Genomic DNA, 15,899 nt, shown 5'->3' on the forward strand with positions numbered 1-15,899 from the left:
GTTTCATGTATATTCGTCTAGTTGTTTTTTTTACTTAAATAGTGAATAAAATGTATGCGTATATATGTTCTTACTGTTCCCTTTTTATTTTACTCAAAAGGTAGCATATCACACACACTGTTTTATACTGTGCGTTTCATTTAACAATTTATCTTGGAGATATTTTCATTTAATTACATTACAGACCTGGATCAGGAAAGCCAGGGGCCCGGCAGATAAGAAGAGTTTATCAGCACTGGTCACCAGGAGTCAGGGAGCGGCTGGGCTCCTGCCCGCTGTCCGAGCAGCAGCCTTGTCTCCACACTGGAATGCCTTCTACTTCTCAGAAACTCTGTCTCAGCCCTGGAAAGGGCCCTACCTGGAGAAGCAGCCAACCGGGTTGATCCAACCTACTCAGTGTACACATGACAAAGCAGGACAGGAGAGCAGGGGTCTTGTCCAAAGTCAGACCGTGGTCAGAGAAAGAATTACAGATTGCTGGTCGTCTGCCTTCTGGCCCCAAATTCTCTCCCCTGTACCACTTATTTTTAGGGACTTAGCACTATCTGCAGAGTAAACTTCAAATTCCTGTATTGAACACTGGTCCCAACTTGGAAGGAAGCAGGGTGTGGTGTGGTGGGAGGAGTGAGAGCACTGGTCACAGAGTCGGGAAGTCTGGGTTCCAGTCCTGAGCCCTCTTTGGGCTCGTTTCCTCATCTGTGAGGAAGAGGCCTGAACCATGCTCCGTAAGGTCTCTTCTCAAGTCTCCGGAGTCTTAGATTTCCTCCTTCTAAGCATCCTGAAGAGTCTAGTTCTTGTGGTTGAGCCTGTGCTCATGCTAGTAGTCACACCTGGGATTACCCTTTGTTTTTCTTCCTCCACATCTTTCAAGGCCCATCTTGACTTTGCCTGATATTTTCTTGTTCAGAAAATGTCCCTTGTGAACAAGCGAGGCACTCCCACCTCAGCTCTTCGAACCCGCTCTTCCTTTGACCTAGATAATCCTTCCGAAGAGCCACAACCATTGGGCTCTCAGTCCTATTGAGTGTCTGCTCAAAGGAACCTGACAAAGAGGCTTTTCCTAACCCTCTGATGCAAATGGGACTTCTCCGGTCACTCTCTTCATTCTATGTCTCTTCATAGCTCTTATTGCACAATTATGTGTAGTCCATCTCATGCCACTGGAATTCAAGCTCCTTTAAAGCAGCAACATGTCTTTTTTATTTTTTATTTTTACTTAGAACAGCATCAAACACATAAGCATTCAATAAATATTCAGTGAATGAAAGAAATATGATTATTTGTAAACAATTAAATAACAACAAGGCCCAGCTTCAGAGACTCTACTTCTAATACTACCCTGGAGTGTTTTTCACATTCAGTAGCTTGTTCTGGAGGAAAGCCCTAATCAGGGAGGGAGCAAAGATGTAGTCAAGCAAATAGCAAGGGATCTACCAGTATGTGGAGTCAGACAGGCAGGCTCTAAGCTCTGACACTGTGCAACCTAAGGCATGTCCTTAACCTTTGCAAATCAGATAATTTGTATACCTCACAGGCATACAATGAGGATCAGGGAAAATAATTTATGTGGGAGCATCTTATCAGGTACAAGGCATCATACCCTATAAGGTATTGCTAAAGGCCAGAAGGAGGCCAAGATTGTTCACTGGGGAACAGCTTTATTTAAAGATACACTGTCACAGGAAAAAGCACCCATTCTTTAAAAAATACATGCACATATATGAATGTCTGTCCACTTATAGGTATACCAGTACGTATTTTGGAGAAAAAGCACAGGTCCAAAAGACACACGCTGAAAATGAAGCTGACTTACTGGTACTGGAAAACTCTTACCTGAAATCCTGCCACATCTCCCACTCTGACATGGGAACTCGTTGCCAGACTTCAAACAGCCCACTGACTACTCTGAGACTGAATTTTCCAGTGGAAGAAATAAGCTGCAATTCCTGTAGACTACTATGAGCCTCTTGGACACATTAGGCTATGGCTTCTACCCATTGTTTCTGTGCTGGTTAATAAAAGTAAACCACTCAGCCACCTCTCTAAGTTATATCTCAACAACCACCCCTACTAGACCAGGTGAGCATTACTTGTTGCATTTGGTAGATAAGAAAACTAAGCCCTATCTCCTTTAGTTAAATGCTCTTGTGTGTTTCACAGTATTAGGCTCAGGCGATAAGAAAAAAAGATGAGTTCTGTGGTATTCTTGCTTTTGAGGACCATACAGTCACCTTGTGGAGCAGACCTGTCACCATCAGAACAATAAACTATGATAGGTTTTGTGGAAGAAATGTTTTGGGTGCATTGTGGGGTGTAAAATGGAAGAGGATTAAAAAGCTAATCTTGATATTCAGCCTACATACATTTCTTCCTAACCTGTACTGACTGATGGCCGAAACCCTCTCCTGTGCCCACTGCAGCCCACAATTCCTTTCAAGGTGCACGAATTCATGCACTGGGCCCCTAGTAGTCTAATAATAAGAGTGAGAATGGACTGCCACCCAGAGGTTGAGCCACAAACTGACTCTTAGGGGAATACAAATTAAGGCAGACTGGATCACAAATACGGCCTGCTTTAAAATCAGGACTGTGATTTACAACACGGAGGAACAGTGTAATGCAGGCAACACTCTCCTAAATACCTGGCAGGACCAAGGCGAACCAGGCTGAAGAGTAGAAGAACCGAAAGACCATCACTACTGCAAATTTTTTCTTTTTCTTTTTAATTTTTTCACCTTTTTACTAAGAAACCAATTTTTTTTTCTCTTTTTCTTCTTTTTCCATCACCTGATTTTACCCTTTCAATTACCACATTTTTATTTTTAACCAGTATTATTACTCCTACCATTTTACCATTTTTTAAAGTGCCATTTTATTTTCTCTTTATTTTCTTTTGGGATTAGTGTTCTCCATTCTATTTTCATCGTTCCTTTAGCATTAATTTTCCCTATCTCAATTCCACCTCTTTGCTAAAACCCTCTTCCTTACTTTTCCCCTTTTGGTGTCCTGTTTCTCTTACCCTATTCCTGCTCCAGACTTTCCCAATTCCCTCTTTTTACCCCCTGTCTAATTCCACCCTACTTATATATCCTATTTCCAATCTACTGCTCTAAATCCTTATACACCTATTCTTTATCCTTCTTCACTTTCCAACCATTTTTTTTTTCTCTCTTATCTTTCTATTGTTTTCTTGATTGTTGAATATATTGGGCCTTTTTTTTTTTTTTTTTTTTTTTTTTTTTTTTTTTTTTTTTTTAATCTGTTTGTTTGTTTTGTTTTGTGTTTTTTCTTCTTTTTTAGGACTGGTTGTGAGGTTGTTTTTCTTTTTCTTTTTCTTTTTCTTTTTTTTTTCTGCTGGTTTTTCCCTTCCCTCCCCCACCCCACCCCAGCTATTTTTGTGCTTCTGTTTTCCCTTACCCCTCTGGATATTATTGGTGGTTTGTAGTTTGCATTCATCTCCAGGGATCTGTTGCTGGAATTTGTTGAGATTAGTGGCAGTTCTATTGGAGTTTGCTCCTCATACGGGGAGTCTCTTCCCCACTTCTACTTCATTCTCTTTTTTCGCTCTCTTTTTTTCCCCCCTCTTTTTTCCCAATTCTATTTTTGCACTCCTTTTTTGTTTGTTTTTTTCTTATTTTTCTTTTCTGTTCTCTCTTTTATCTTCTTCTCTTCTTTCTCCCTTATCCCCTAATTCTCTTAATTCGGGTGGTCACCTTTATTTGGAGTTATTAATATTGTGAATATACTTGTGTTCAGTGCCTGGTACGTTGTGCCTTGCTCTGTTGTATTTTGTGCCTTTAAATCAACGCAGCAGATCCAAGCAACAGCAGCCCCCTGATCACCGCAGCCTCCTGATCACCACAGCCTCCTGATCACCACACCCTCTGTCTGTGGAACAGCAACTGTACGTGAAGCCTCCCCCCACCAGCCAGAAGAGCCAACACAGCTGTGAACAACACCCACCAGAGGAGCTGCTGCCAACTGGAAAGCAGCTGCTACCGCAACCGTCTGAGCAGCAACCACAACCCAAGGAGCCCCTGCCACCCAGGGAGCAGCCACTGAACACCTCAACACCTACATATGTCAGCGAGATCAAACATGGGTAGGCAAAGAAACCCCCAAAGGAAAGAAAAGGAGGACTCGCCAGAAAAGCAGCTAAGTGAGACAGAGATATGCAACATGACGGAAAAAGAATTCAGAATAAGGTTCCTAGAGTACATGCACCACATGTTCAAGAAGCAAGAAGAAACAGATGAAAAACTCAACTACTTATGCAAGAAGCTAGAAGAAACAGATGAAAAAATCAACAACTTAAGTAAGTCCCAAGAAGAAATGAAGAGTGACACAGCTTCAATAAAAAACTCCATTGAAAGTATCAACAGTAGACTGGGAGAAGCGGAGGACCGAATTAGTGAATTAGAAGACAAGGAAGCAAAACACACTCAAACTGTACGGCAAATGGAGAAAAAAATTAAAAGACAGGAGGAGAGCCTAAGGGAGCTTTGGGACAACATGAAACGAAACAACATACGAATAATAGGGGTGCCAGAACAACAGAAAGATGAACATGGATTAGAAAACCTATTCGAAGAAATAATATCAGAAAACTTCCCTGAGGTGGGGAAGAAAAAAGTCACACAAGCCCAGAGAGTCCCAAACAAGGTGAACCCGAAAAGACCCACACCAAGACACATCATAATTACCATGGCAAATGTTCAGGATAAAGAGAGAATCTTACAGGCTGCAAGAGAGAGACGGAAAGTAACATACAAGGGATCTCCCATTAGATTATCAAATGATTTCTCAACAGAAACACATCAGGCCAGAAAAGAATGGACGGAAATCTACAAAGTGATGCAAAGCAAAGGACTGAATCCAAGAATACTCTATCCAGCAAGGCTATCATTCAAAATTGAAGGGGAAATAAGAAGCTTCACAGACAAAAAAGGGCTAAGGGAGTTTATCACCACCAAGCCAGCCATGCAAGAAATGCTAAAGGGACTGGTGTAAAAAGAAGAAATATCAAGCTCAGAAAACAAACAGCCACACACACACACACAAAAAGAAATGGCTACAAACAAATACCTTTCAATAATAACTTTAAATGTAAATGGACTAAATGCTCCAACCAAAAGACATCGAGTGGCTGAATGGATAAAAAAACATGACCCATACATCTGCTGTCTACAAGAGACCCACCTCATTAGAAGGGACTCACACAGACTGAAAGTGAAGGGATGGAAAAATATCTTTCACGCAAATGGAAAGGAAAAGAAAGCTGGGGTAGCAATACTTATATCTGACAAAGTACATCTCAAAGTGAAGGCCATAACCAGAGATAAGGAAGGCCACTTCATAATACTAAAGGGATCAATACAACAAGAAGATATAACCCTGGTAAACATATATGCACCCAATGCAGGAGCACCCACATACATAAGAAAACTTCTGGAAGATATCAGGGGAGAGATCGACAACAATACAATCATAGTAGGGGACTTTAATACACCACTGACATCACTGGATAAATCCGCTAGACAAAAACTCAGCAAAGAAACAGCAATCCTAAATGACTCACTAGATCAGATGGACTTAATTGACATCTTCAGAACACTTCACCCCACAGCTGCGGAATATACATTCCTCTCAGGTGCTCATGGGACATATTCAAAAATAGACCACATATTGGGTCACAAGCAAAGTCTCCACAAATTCAAGAAGATTGAAATCATAAAAAGCTTCTTCACAGACCACGATGGCATAATGTTAGAAATAAACTACAATAAAAACAACCCAAAATACTCAAACACTTGGAAGCTGAATAGCATGTTATTAAATATTGATTGGGTTACCGATGACATCAAAGAAGAAATTAAAAACATCCTGGACACTAATGACAATGAAAACACAACAATCCAAAACCTCTGGGACACAATGAAAGCAGTCCTGAGAGGGAAGTTTATAGCTCTACAGGCCTATCTCAAAAAACAAGAAAAAATGGTAGTCAATCATCTAACTCTACAACTCAAAGAATTAGAAAGAGAGCAACAAGAACACCCCAGAGTGAGCAGAAGGAAGGAGATAATAAAGATTAGAGCAGAAATCAATGAAATAGAGACCAAAAAAACAATACAGAAAATCAATGAAACCAAGAGCTGGTTCTTTGAAAGGATAAACAAGATTGACAAACCCCTAGCCAGGCTCACCAAGAAGCAAAGAGAGAGGTCCCAAATAAACCAAATCAGAAATGATAGAGGCGAAATAACAACAGACCCCACAGAAATACAAATGATTGTTAAGCAATACTACGAGCAACTCTACTCCAACAAACTGGACAACCTGGAGGAAATGGACAAATTCCTAGAAAAATACAACATTCCAAAACTCAATCAGGAAGAATCTAAAAACCTCAATAGGCCAATAACTATGGAAGAAATTGAAGCAGTCATCAGAAAGCTTCCAGCAAACAAAAGCCCAGGGCCAGACGGCTTCACAGGGGAGTTCTACCAAACATTCAAGGAAGAACTAAAACCTACCCTCCTCAGACTACTACAAAAAATTCAAGAGGAAGGAACGCTTCCAAGCTCATTCTATGAAGCCAGCATCACCCTAATACCAAAACCAGGTAAAGACATCACAATGAAAGAGAATTACAGGCCAATATCCCTCATGAACATAGATGCCAAAATCCTCAACAAAATCTTAGCAAATCGGATCCAGCAGTACATCAGAAGGATCATACACCATGACCAAGTAGGATTCATCCCAGAGATGCAAGGATGGTACAACATCCGTAAATCAATAAATGTGATACATCACATAAACAAATTGAAAGAAAAAAACCACATGGTCATATCAATTGATGCAGAAAAAGCATTCGACAAAATCCAACACCCATTTTTGATAAAAACTCTCAGAAAGGTGGGAATAGAAGGATCATACCTCAACATAATAAAAGCCATATATGACAGGCCCACTGCCAACATCATACTCAATGGACAAAAACTAACACCATTTCCCCTAAGAACAGGAACAAGACAGGGATGCCCACTCTCACCACTCCTGTTCAACATAGTACTGGAAGTATTAGCCATTGCAATTAGGCAAGAAGAAGGAATAAAAGGCATCCAAATTGGAAAAGAGGAAGTAAAACTGTCCTTATTTGCAGATGACATGATATTATACATACAAAACCCTAGAGACTCCATCAAAAAGCTACTAGACTTAATACATGAATTTGGCAATGTAGCAGGATACAAAATTAACCCCAAGAAATCTGAGGCATTTCTATACACCAACAGTGAACTTTCAGAAAGGGAGATCAGAAAAACAATCCCATTTACCATCGCACCAAAAAAATTAAGATACCTAGGAATAAACTTAACTAAAGAGGTTAAAGACCTCTACTCAGAAAACTACAGGACGTTGAAAAAAGAGATAGAGGAAGACATAAACAGATGGAAGAACATACCATGTTCTTGGATTGGTAGAATCAACATCATTAAAATGTCCATACTACCCAAAGCAATCTATACATTCAACGCACTTCCCATTAAAATACCAATGGCCTTCTTCAAAGATCTAGAACGAACTCTCCAAAAATTCATCTGGAATAAAAAAAGACCCCGAATAGCTGCAACGATCCTGAGAAAGAACAAAGTAGGTGGGATCTCAATGCCAGATATCAAGCTGTATTACAAAGCCACTGTTCTCAAAACTGCCTGGTACTGGCACAAGAACAGACATATAGATCAGTGGAATAGAATAGAGAGTCCAGAAATTAGCCCGAACCAATATGCTCAATTAATTTTTGACAAAGGAGGCATGAACATACAATGGAGCCAAGATAGTCTCTTCAATAAATGGTGTTGGGAAAATTGGACAGACATATGCAAGAAAATGAAACTAGACCACCAACTTACACCATACACAAGAATAAACTCAAAATGGATAAAGGACTTAAATGTACGACAGGAAACCATAAAAATTCTAGAAGAATACAAAGGCAACAAAATCTCAGACATATGCCAAAACAATTTCTTCACTGATACAGCTCCTAGGGCAGTTGAAACTAAAGAGAAACTGAACAAATGGGACTACATCAAAATAAAAAGCTTCTGCACAGCAAAAGAAACCATCAACAAAACAACAAGAAAACCCACCTCGTGGGAAAACATATTTGCCAACGTCATATCGGATAAGGGCTTAATCTCCAAAATTTATAGGGAACTCTTACAACTTAACAAAAAGAAGATAAACAATCCAATCAAAAAATGGGCAAAGGATCTAAATAGACACCTTTCAAAAGAGGACATTCAGAAAGCCAAGAGACATATGAAAACATGCTCAAAGTCACTAATCATCCGAGAGATGCAAATCAAAACAACAATGAGGTACCATCTCACACCTGTCAGAATGGCCATCATCAACAAATCAACAAACGACAAGTGCTGGAGAGGATGTGGAGAAAAAGGAACACTTGTGCACTGCTGGTGGGAATGCAGACTGGTGCAGCCACTATGGAAGGCAGTATGGAGGTTCCTCAAAAAATTGGAAATGGAACTCCCATTTGACCCTGTGATCCCACTACTAGGAATATATCCCAAGAAACCAGAAACACCTATCAGAAAGGATATATGCACCCAGATGTTCATAGCAGCACAATTCACCATAGCTAAGATCTGGAAACAGCCTAAGTGCCCATCAGTAGATGAATGGATTAGAAAACTGTGGTACATCTACACGATGGAATACTATGCTGCTGTTAAAAAAAAGGAACTCCTACCATTTGCAACATCATGGATGGAACTGGAGAGCATTATGCTAAGTGAAACAAGCCAGTCAATGAAGGAAAAATACCACATGATCTCACTCATTCATGGATAATAAAGACCATTACAAACTTTTGAACAATAATAGATACAGAGGCAGAGCTGCCTCAAACTGATTGTCAAACTGCAGTGGGAAGGCCAGAGAGAGTTGGGGGGCAGGAGGGAGGGGAGTAAGAGATCAACCGAAGGACTTGTATGCATGCATATAAGCATAACTAATGGACATAAGACACTGGGGGGTAAGGGAGGGTAGTGGTTTGTCAAGGGCGGGGGGGGGGGGAAAAAGGATACTTATGTAATACCCTTTGTAATACTTTAAGAGGAAAAAAAAAAAAAATAAAAAAAATAAAAAAAAAAAAAAAAAAGAGTGAGAATGAACAAACATGTGAGATCAAAATACTGGTGGGGTTTGATTACAAAGCAATGAGTTCAGCTCTCATAACTGGTTTATCATCCCAATTTCAACATATTTAGATGAACCATTATTCTTCCAAAATAAACCTTTCTTGACCTTTGCCTGGCATTTTCATTGGGGAAAAACAAACATTACTCAAATTTCACTCCTCTGCTTAAAAAAAAAAAAAAGAAAAGAAGGAGAAAATCTAAATCTCATTCTCATATAGGTGGCAAAGTAATTTTTCCACAATGAGTAAACATTCTTACTTATATTGAAGCATTTCATATTAAATGTGTGTTACTAAAATAGGCATGAATTATGCATATAACTTCTAGTTAAATTATAATCACTCTGGAATGAAGATATTTCTCCTTTGGTTCAATTTTTTCAAGTAGCTACTAGTCAGAATTTCAAGTTAATGAAAATTCCACCTTTGCCAAGTGTGTAGAATAACCTAGCCAACCACATTACTCCTTCCAACTTTCTCACGTACAGATTGGCCTCGAGATTTGCAATCATCTGTGTTGCCAAGGAGGGCCTGGTTATTTTGCATCACATTCTTGCCCCAAAGCTAAAGAGCAAGGGCTGCTTCTGCCAGAGTCTGCTAGAGAAAGGCAGAACCCTGCGGAAAAACCAGGGCCTTTGGAGTCAAGCTTGGGTTTAAATCCTGACTCTGCTCTCCACAGACAGTGTGACACTAGTTACTTAGTCTCTCTGAACTTCATCTCCACATGGGCAAAAGAGCTGTTATGGGGGCTACATCGTATCACATACATAAAGTGACTAGCATCTAACAGAGGCTCAATAAATGTTAGTTTCTCTTCCCACTTTTTTCACGGCCACAAAATATTTATTCAACGCTCTTGATCAGTTAAAGCAATTGCTCCGTTTTCTACTTTGGTGTCATTTGTGGGCCTGCTAGCAGCCCGGTTACACAGTTCATTAAACCTTTACACATGTTCAAGATGATCTGTGCCAGTTTTTGTTTTTAAGGAAGTTCTTGATGGGGAAACACACACACACACACACACACACACACACACAACAACTTTAAAAACAGTCAGTCTTCTCCTACCTTTAATTCAAGAGCAATTTTTAATAATCTAACTACTTTCCACTACTTTGTGGAAATTGTCACTGCTCCTGGAGTAAAGAACCAACACACTTATTCTGAAAAACTACCTGCCAGAGGAATCATTAGAAGGAATCTTGCTACAGAAATCCTTGGCAGAATTCTAGATGTCCGTTTACGTAGTTTGCAAAATTTTTGTGAATTCTAACAAAATGGTATCAACTTTTTTGCCTATGGATATGGGCTTGTTTTAGAGAAAAATTCTTGTCTGGATTTATTTTGTTCCTCTATTCTGGATTTATTTAGCTAAACATTTGCTGGAAATGAGTAAACTATTATATTATTTGCTATTTATATGGTTAAGTCACCACACAGTGCTAAATATCTCCTGGGGGGAAAAAACAGCTTGGGATTTAAGAGCGGATGACAAATTTTACACCAGAAAAGAAGCTTCTAGAGAGATCTAGAATTTCAAGTCTGAAGAATTCTACTATTTCAAGATTTTTGCTTTTTGTTTTTCAAGGATAGCTTGCTACTATTATTTTGTAGGTTATCAGAAATGTAAAAATTCCCTTCTTCCATCCTTCTGGCCCATAAGAAAAGGACACTGGTTGGCATGCACTATTTTTATATTGACAGCCAGAGCTATTTTGAGCCATTTTAGTACTATCCAATACTTATGCCAAGAAAAAGGGTTAGCATGACATTAGCAAGCTAAAAAGTACATTCTGATTTTGGTCCCTTAATAAGTACATTACTTAACAACTCCACAGTTTATCTTTTGTTCATAAACAATACAATTAAAAAACATAAGGCATTAAATCAGTGTTAGAAACGCTTACCTTTTGTGCATCTCCTGTAAGATACGCAATGGCCAGGGTGGGCAGAATCATGAACAGTGCATTGTAATAGAGCAGACCATATTTTCCCAGCTCCTAGGATAGTAAATAATTAGGTGTTTCATTTGGTTCTAGCAGATAAGATATACAAAACCCTATATAAAGTCCCACCCCCACTATACCCATACACCTCCCCCACAATATGCACAGCAACTTAGGCCAAGTCAGAAGTTTTCAAACATCAAGAAGTAGCCTAAGCTTTCAAAAAAAAAAACAAAACTTATGTTCTAAAATAAAGAAATAAAAATGACATCAACTGTTGCCTCAAAACAGCCAATAGGGAAGAGGCTATATTGAACACATACACACATCTCTACAAAAATCCATCTCTGAAGCCCTATCCCTTCCGGAATTGAATCAAAAGTCATCAAGCTGGTCTTGGGCTTTTCAGAACCATAACAGAGTGCCATTCAGAGATGGCTGGACAGAGCCAGACACACAGACTCACACCTAACCAACACAGGCAGGTATAACTTCCCAGGGAAGTATTTCTGAACATGTGTATGTGAAGTATATTAAAAATGAAGCTTACTCTATCTACAATTCCCAAAACAGATTATGTCTAGTTGTATCCTCGGATACCGGGGAGCAATGAAGGACCCCGCACATCTTCAAACACAGTGAGCCTATGAGAACTCTGGGTCTACCTCTGACTCACACACTTCTGGGACATTCATCGGGAAGCAGAGTCACCTGAAAAAATAGGCCAGAGTTTCGGGGGTCAGGGGGTGAAGAAGTAGTGAGGAGAAGGACATGATATTTGGCTAATTTCTGTAGCTGAAAGATCCCTGAATTGTGTAAAAAGTCAAACCACCTTCTCAAAAAAAGCTTTGAAAAACTGGAGACAAATATCCAACAACAGAAAACTAGTTGATTAAACTATGATACAACCATACAATGAAACATTATACAGCTACTAAAAATGTTTAATACCAAAAGGTGTTCATGAAACAGTACTAGATGAAAAATATAGGTTAGAAAACATTATATATCATCGCTCCTTAAAAATTTTACACAGTTATGTGTGTACATGCACACACACACACACACACACACACTACAGGATATCCACTAAAACAGTGCTTCTCACTAGAGGGTAGAATTAAGGAATATTTATGTTTTCTTCCTCTTGCTTATCTATGTTTTCTACTACTTTTATTATAAATATGTACTATTGCCCTAGTCAGGTAGCTCAGTTGGTTAGAGCATCATCCCTATATGTCCAGGTTGCGGGTTCAATCCTCTGTCGGGGCACATGCAAGAATCAACTAATGAATGTTCTTAAATAACTAGAACAACAAGATTAATGTTTCTCTCTCTCTCTCTCCCTTCCTTTCTCCTCTCTTTCTAAAAGCAATAAATAAAACATTTAAAAAAGAATATTTCTATAAATAGTATTTTTTGTGATTTCTTTAAAGTTAAAAATATTTTAAATTCAATAGCTGCACACATGTCTGAAATGCAGCCCTAAATTTTTATGCCACACGACTCATGCTCAAAGGACCATGATTATAAGTAGTCCTTTTTATTAAAAGCTTCTCAGTGTGGCCATACTGCCTCTTGGATAAACCAAAAAACCTGATTGCTTATGGCCACCACAAGCATCAGAGAAAGTAGTACCTCATTTCTAAGGCAGCAAGAAAAAAGCCATAGGACAAAACAATTTGAAACAGCAGGCACCCAGTCAGCCAGAGACTAAAATATTATCCATCTCTTAAAGAGGATGCCTACACACCACACAAAACACACCCATCCAGACAACTGACAATTGCCCAAAACTAAAATGCCGAACTGTTTTGTTTTTCTTTTTACATTTTAACTGTTTTGAATATCTTTTTCTCTGCCTTCTTAAAGGGAGCATACAGACTAAAATTTCATTTAGGGCATTATAAACATTATTAAAGTCAGGGCATTGTGTTTTTTAATTGACCTCAGAGAAGGGAACTGAGGAAGGGGAGAGAGAAATATCAAGGTGAGAAGGAAACATCAAGGGGTTGCCTCCAGCACGCGTCCCTAATAGGGATCGAGATCGCAATCTGGAAGTGTGCCCTGACTGGGAATCGAACCCGCCACCTTTCAGTGTACGGGACAACGCTCCAACCAACTGAGCCACACCAGCCAGGGCTGTATTTTGTTCTTAAATGATGTTGCCCTTAAGGGTGTTTAATAGCCCCTAAATCATTTCTGAGTACATCCGTCTGATTTTTTTGCTGTTGTTAATCCTCACCTGAGGATAATTTTTCCATTCATGTTGAAAGAGAGTGGAGTGGGGGGGGAGAGATAGAGAGAAACATCGATGTGAGAGAGACACATCATTTGCTGCCTCCCGCACGTGCCCCAGTCGGGACTGGGGATTGAGACTGCAAGCGAGGTATGTGCCCTTGGCTGGGATCGTACCTGGGACCCTTCAGTCCGCAGGCCGATGCTCTATCCCCTGACCCAAACCAGCCAGGGTTTCCATCTGATTTTTATAGTTTTCCTGCTTGTCTTTCTTATTTTTAGCTGACCTTTCATACTGTTGGTAAGCCTCTCTGCCTCTAAATAGAATTCCATCTTGTAGTTTGTTGCTTCTAATCCATTAACTATGAAAAACAGATCAATATGCTTAAAAGGTCTCATAAAATAAGTCACAAGTCATTTCTGAGTAAGGAACTAAACGGCTCTCCTGGGAATAAAATACTCAGAAACCTTCTTTATTTTTTTTCTAGGTTCTAAGATATACTCTAGACCAGGGGTGGGGAATGTCTGGCCCACAGGCCGTATAAGGCCCGGGAAATCATTTGGTTTGGCCCTGCCAAAGCATTAGGGGTGGGTTCATTAAATGTTTGACCAAATACAGCAGGCTAATTTTTAAGTTGATAATTTTGTATGGCCCACAAATGATGTTATAAATATCCAAATGGCCTTCGCAGAAAAAAGGTTCCCCATCCCAACTCTAGACTGTGCTGTACAATATGGTAGACACTAGCCCCATGGAGCTATTTCAATTTAATTAAAATTACATTAAACTACTAATTCAGTTTCTCAGTTTTACCAGTCACATACCAAGTGCTCAACAGCCACATGTGGCTAGTGCCTACCATTACTGGACAGCAGAAATACAGAAGATTTCCATTATCTCAGAAAAACTTTACTAGACAGTACTGTCTGAAAGAGCTGAGGCTGCTGGACAAATGAAATGTTATTATTCATACCTATTTTCCAAAGCAGTAAATGGGCTGAAGTTAAAAAACAAAACAAAAAACACAATAAAACTAAATCTCTAATTGGTCCCTTTTCTTTAACTATTTCAGAAAGACAAAAATTTTAACAGCCACTTCCATTAAAATGCAATGATCATAAGAAGTTGTCAAGGCAAGTACGCGGAGAACAAGACATAAAAGGTATGTTTAAAGAAAATTTGTTGGAAACATCTACACTGTCCCCAGTTCTTCAAGGATATTAAAAACCAACATTCTCTGAAAATGAGAAGTATTGAGATGGCCAGGGTCTTAGGGTTCTTTCTGGAGAAGGTAACGCCTCTCACCAAGATGATACAAACTCAATACTAATACCACTGCAGAGAAGGGCATTGGTATTTATGATCTGAACTCCGAAAAAGGACCTGAAAGGCATTTCAGAAGCACTGTACAAACTAAGCGGATAAGGCTATCTGACTGAAGAGAAAACACGGGTAGGAAAATCAGATAAAGCCATGGTCAGTTACAATGAGATAAAATACACCAGCTACTCAGGAAGAGCCATGGTGACATCTACGATAAATATCTCATGTGGGTCCCCATACAGGATACATTATGACAGAAAAAAACAACTCCTTCAATAGCAACCCTATGATATGTAAAGCTCAGTTCCACACAGCGTCTTCGTCTTCGTATAATAATGTAACCTTACACCATAATGGAGTAAACTAATGCGGCTCAAATACTCAGCTCCCTGATGATCCGGCTTCATCTAAAAAATAAAATTTAGTGTGTCTGTACAGACAAACTAATAACAAATATATTTAAAGCCTTTGTGTGCATGTTGCAAACTGAGAGAAAAGAGATGGGTAAATAAAGTTCCTGTGCATGAGATCTGAGCCAGGGAACTCCGTGTGGCCCCAGAGAGAGAAAGATACCAATTCTCCCGAAAGTTTCCCATGATCTGTAACGCGCACAGTCCATTCTTTTTCTGCAGCCCCTTCCAACATGCACTTCTCCTCAAATCTGCTCAAGGGCTTCCAGATATTTCTTTCCTGTTCAGGTCCTCCAGAATACAGCCATGATCATTTATGACACATTTCTCTACCCTCAGAGACCCCCTATTTCTTTCCCACTCCTCCTAAATATTTTTCTTTACTCCCCGCTTCTTCCCTGATGAATTGACATTATCATCCCCAAGATCTTAAAGAAACTTTAGATTGCTACATACCTTTGAATCTAATTTTTGTTTCACGTATGCGCCATTTGCTGCTGTCAGGACATCGTTTATCAGAATAAAAACATATCCTTCCAGGTCAAATGCCAAGTCAGAGCTGCAAAACATAAGCAGCACTTTAACAACTTACATTTGAGGAACACGCCCTTAATTTTAAGTAGGGTTGAATACAGTATTTGCAACAACGTATTTTTATCTAGGTAAATGAACATTAGGCATTTTATCAACTACTAATATTTCATGATTTCTAGTTACAAATTGCAATTTTATAGTAAGTAGAGTCC

The 15,899-nt window shown here is 39.3% G+C and overlaps 1 protein-coding gene across 1 annotated transcript in view; it reads right to left on the bottom strand.

Annotated features, from left to right (window-relative positions):
* Window positions 1–15,899, bottom strand: part of SLC35D1 (solute carrier family 35 member D1) — a 47,387-nt gene that overhangs the window by 24,846 nt on the left and 6,642 nt on the right. Inside the window, exons 7-8 of the mRNA XM_070405341.1 lie at window positions 15,610–15,712; window positions 11,143–11,235 (exon numbers count right to left, since the gene is read on the bottom strand). Of these exons, the coding sequence (XP_070261442.1) occupies window positions 11,143–11,235; window positions 15,610–15,712 (196 nt within the window). The remainder of the gene's footprint in view (window positions 1–11,142; window positions 11,236–15,609; window positions 15,713–15,899) is intronic.

The sequence above is a fragment of the Myotis yumanensis genome, unplaced genomic scaffold (genome assembly GCF_028538775.1).
Source record: "Myotis yumanensis isolate MYYU_CA2020_CCGP unplaced genomic scaffold, mMyoYum1.0.hap1 SCAF_2, whole genome shotgun sequence".
Classification (NCBI taxonomy): Eukaryota; Metazoa; Chordata; class Mammalia; order Chiroptera; family Vespertilionidae; genus Myotis; species Myotis yumanensis.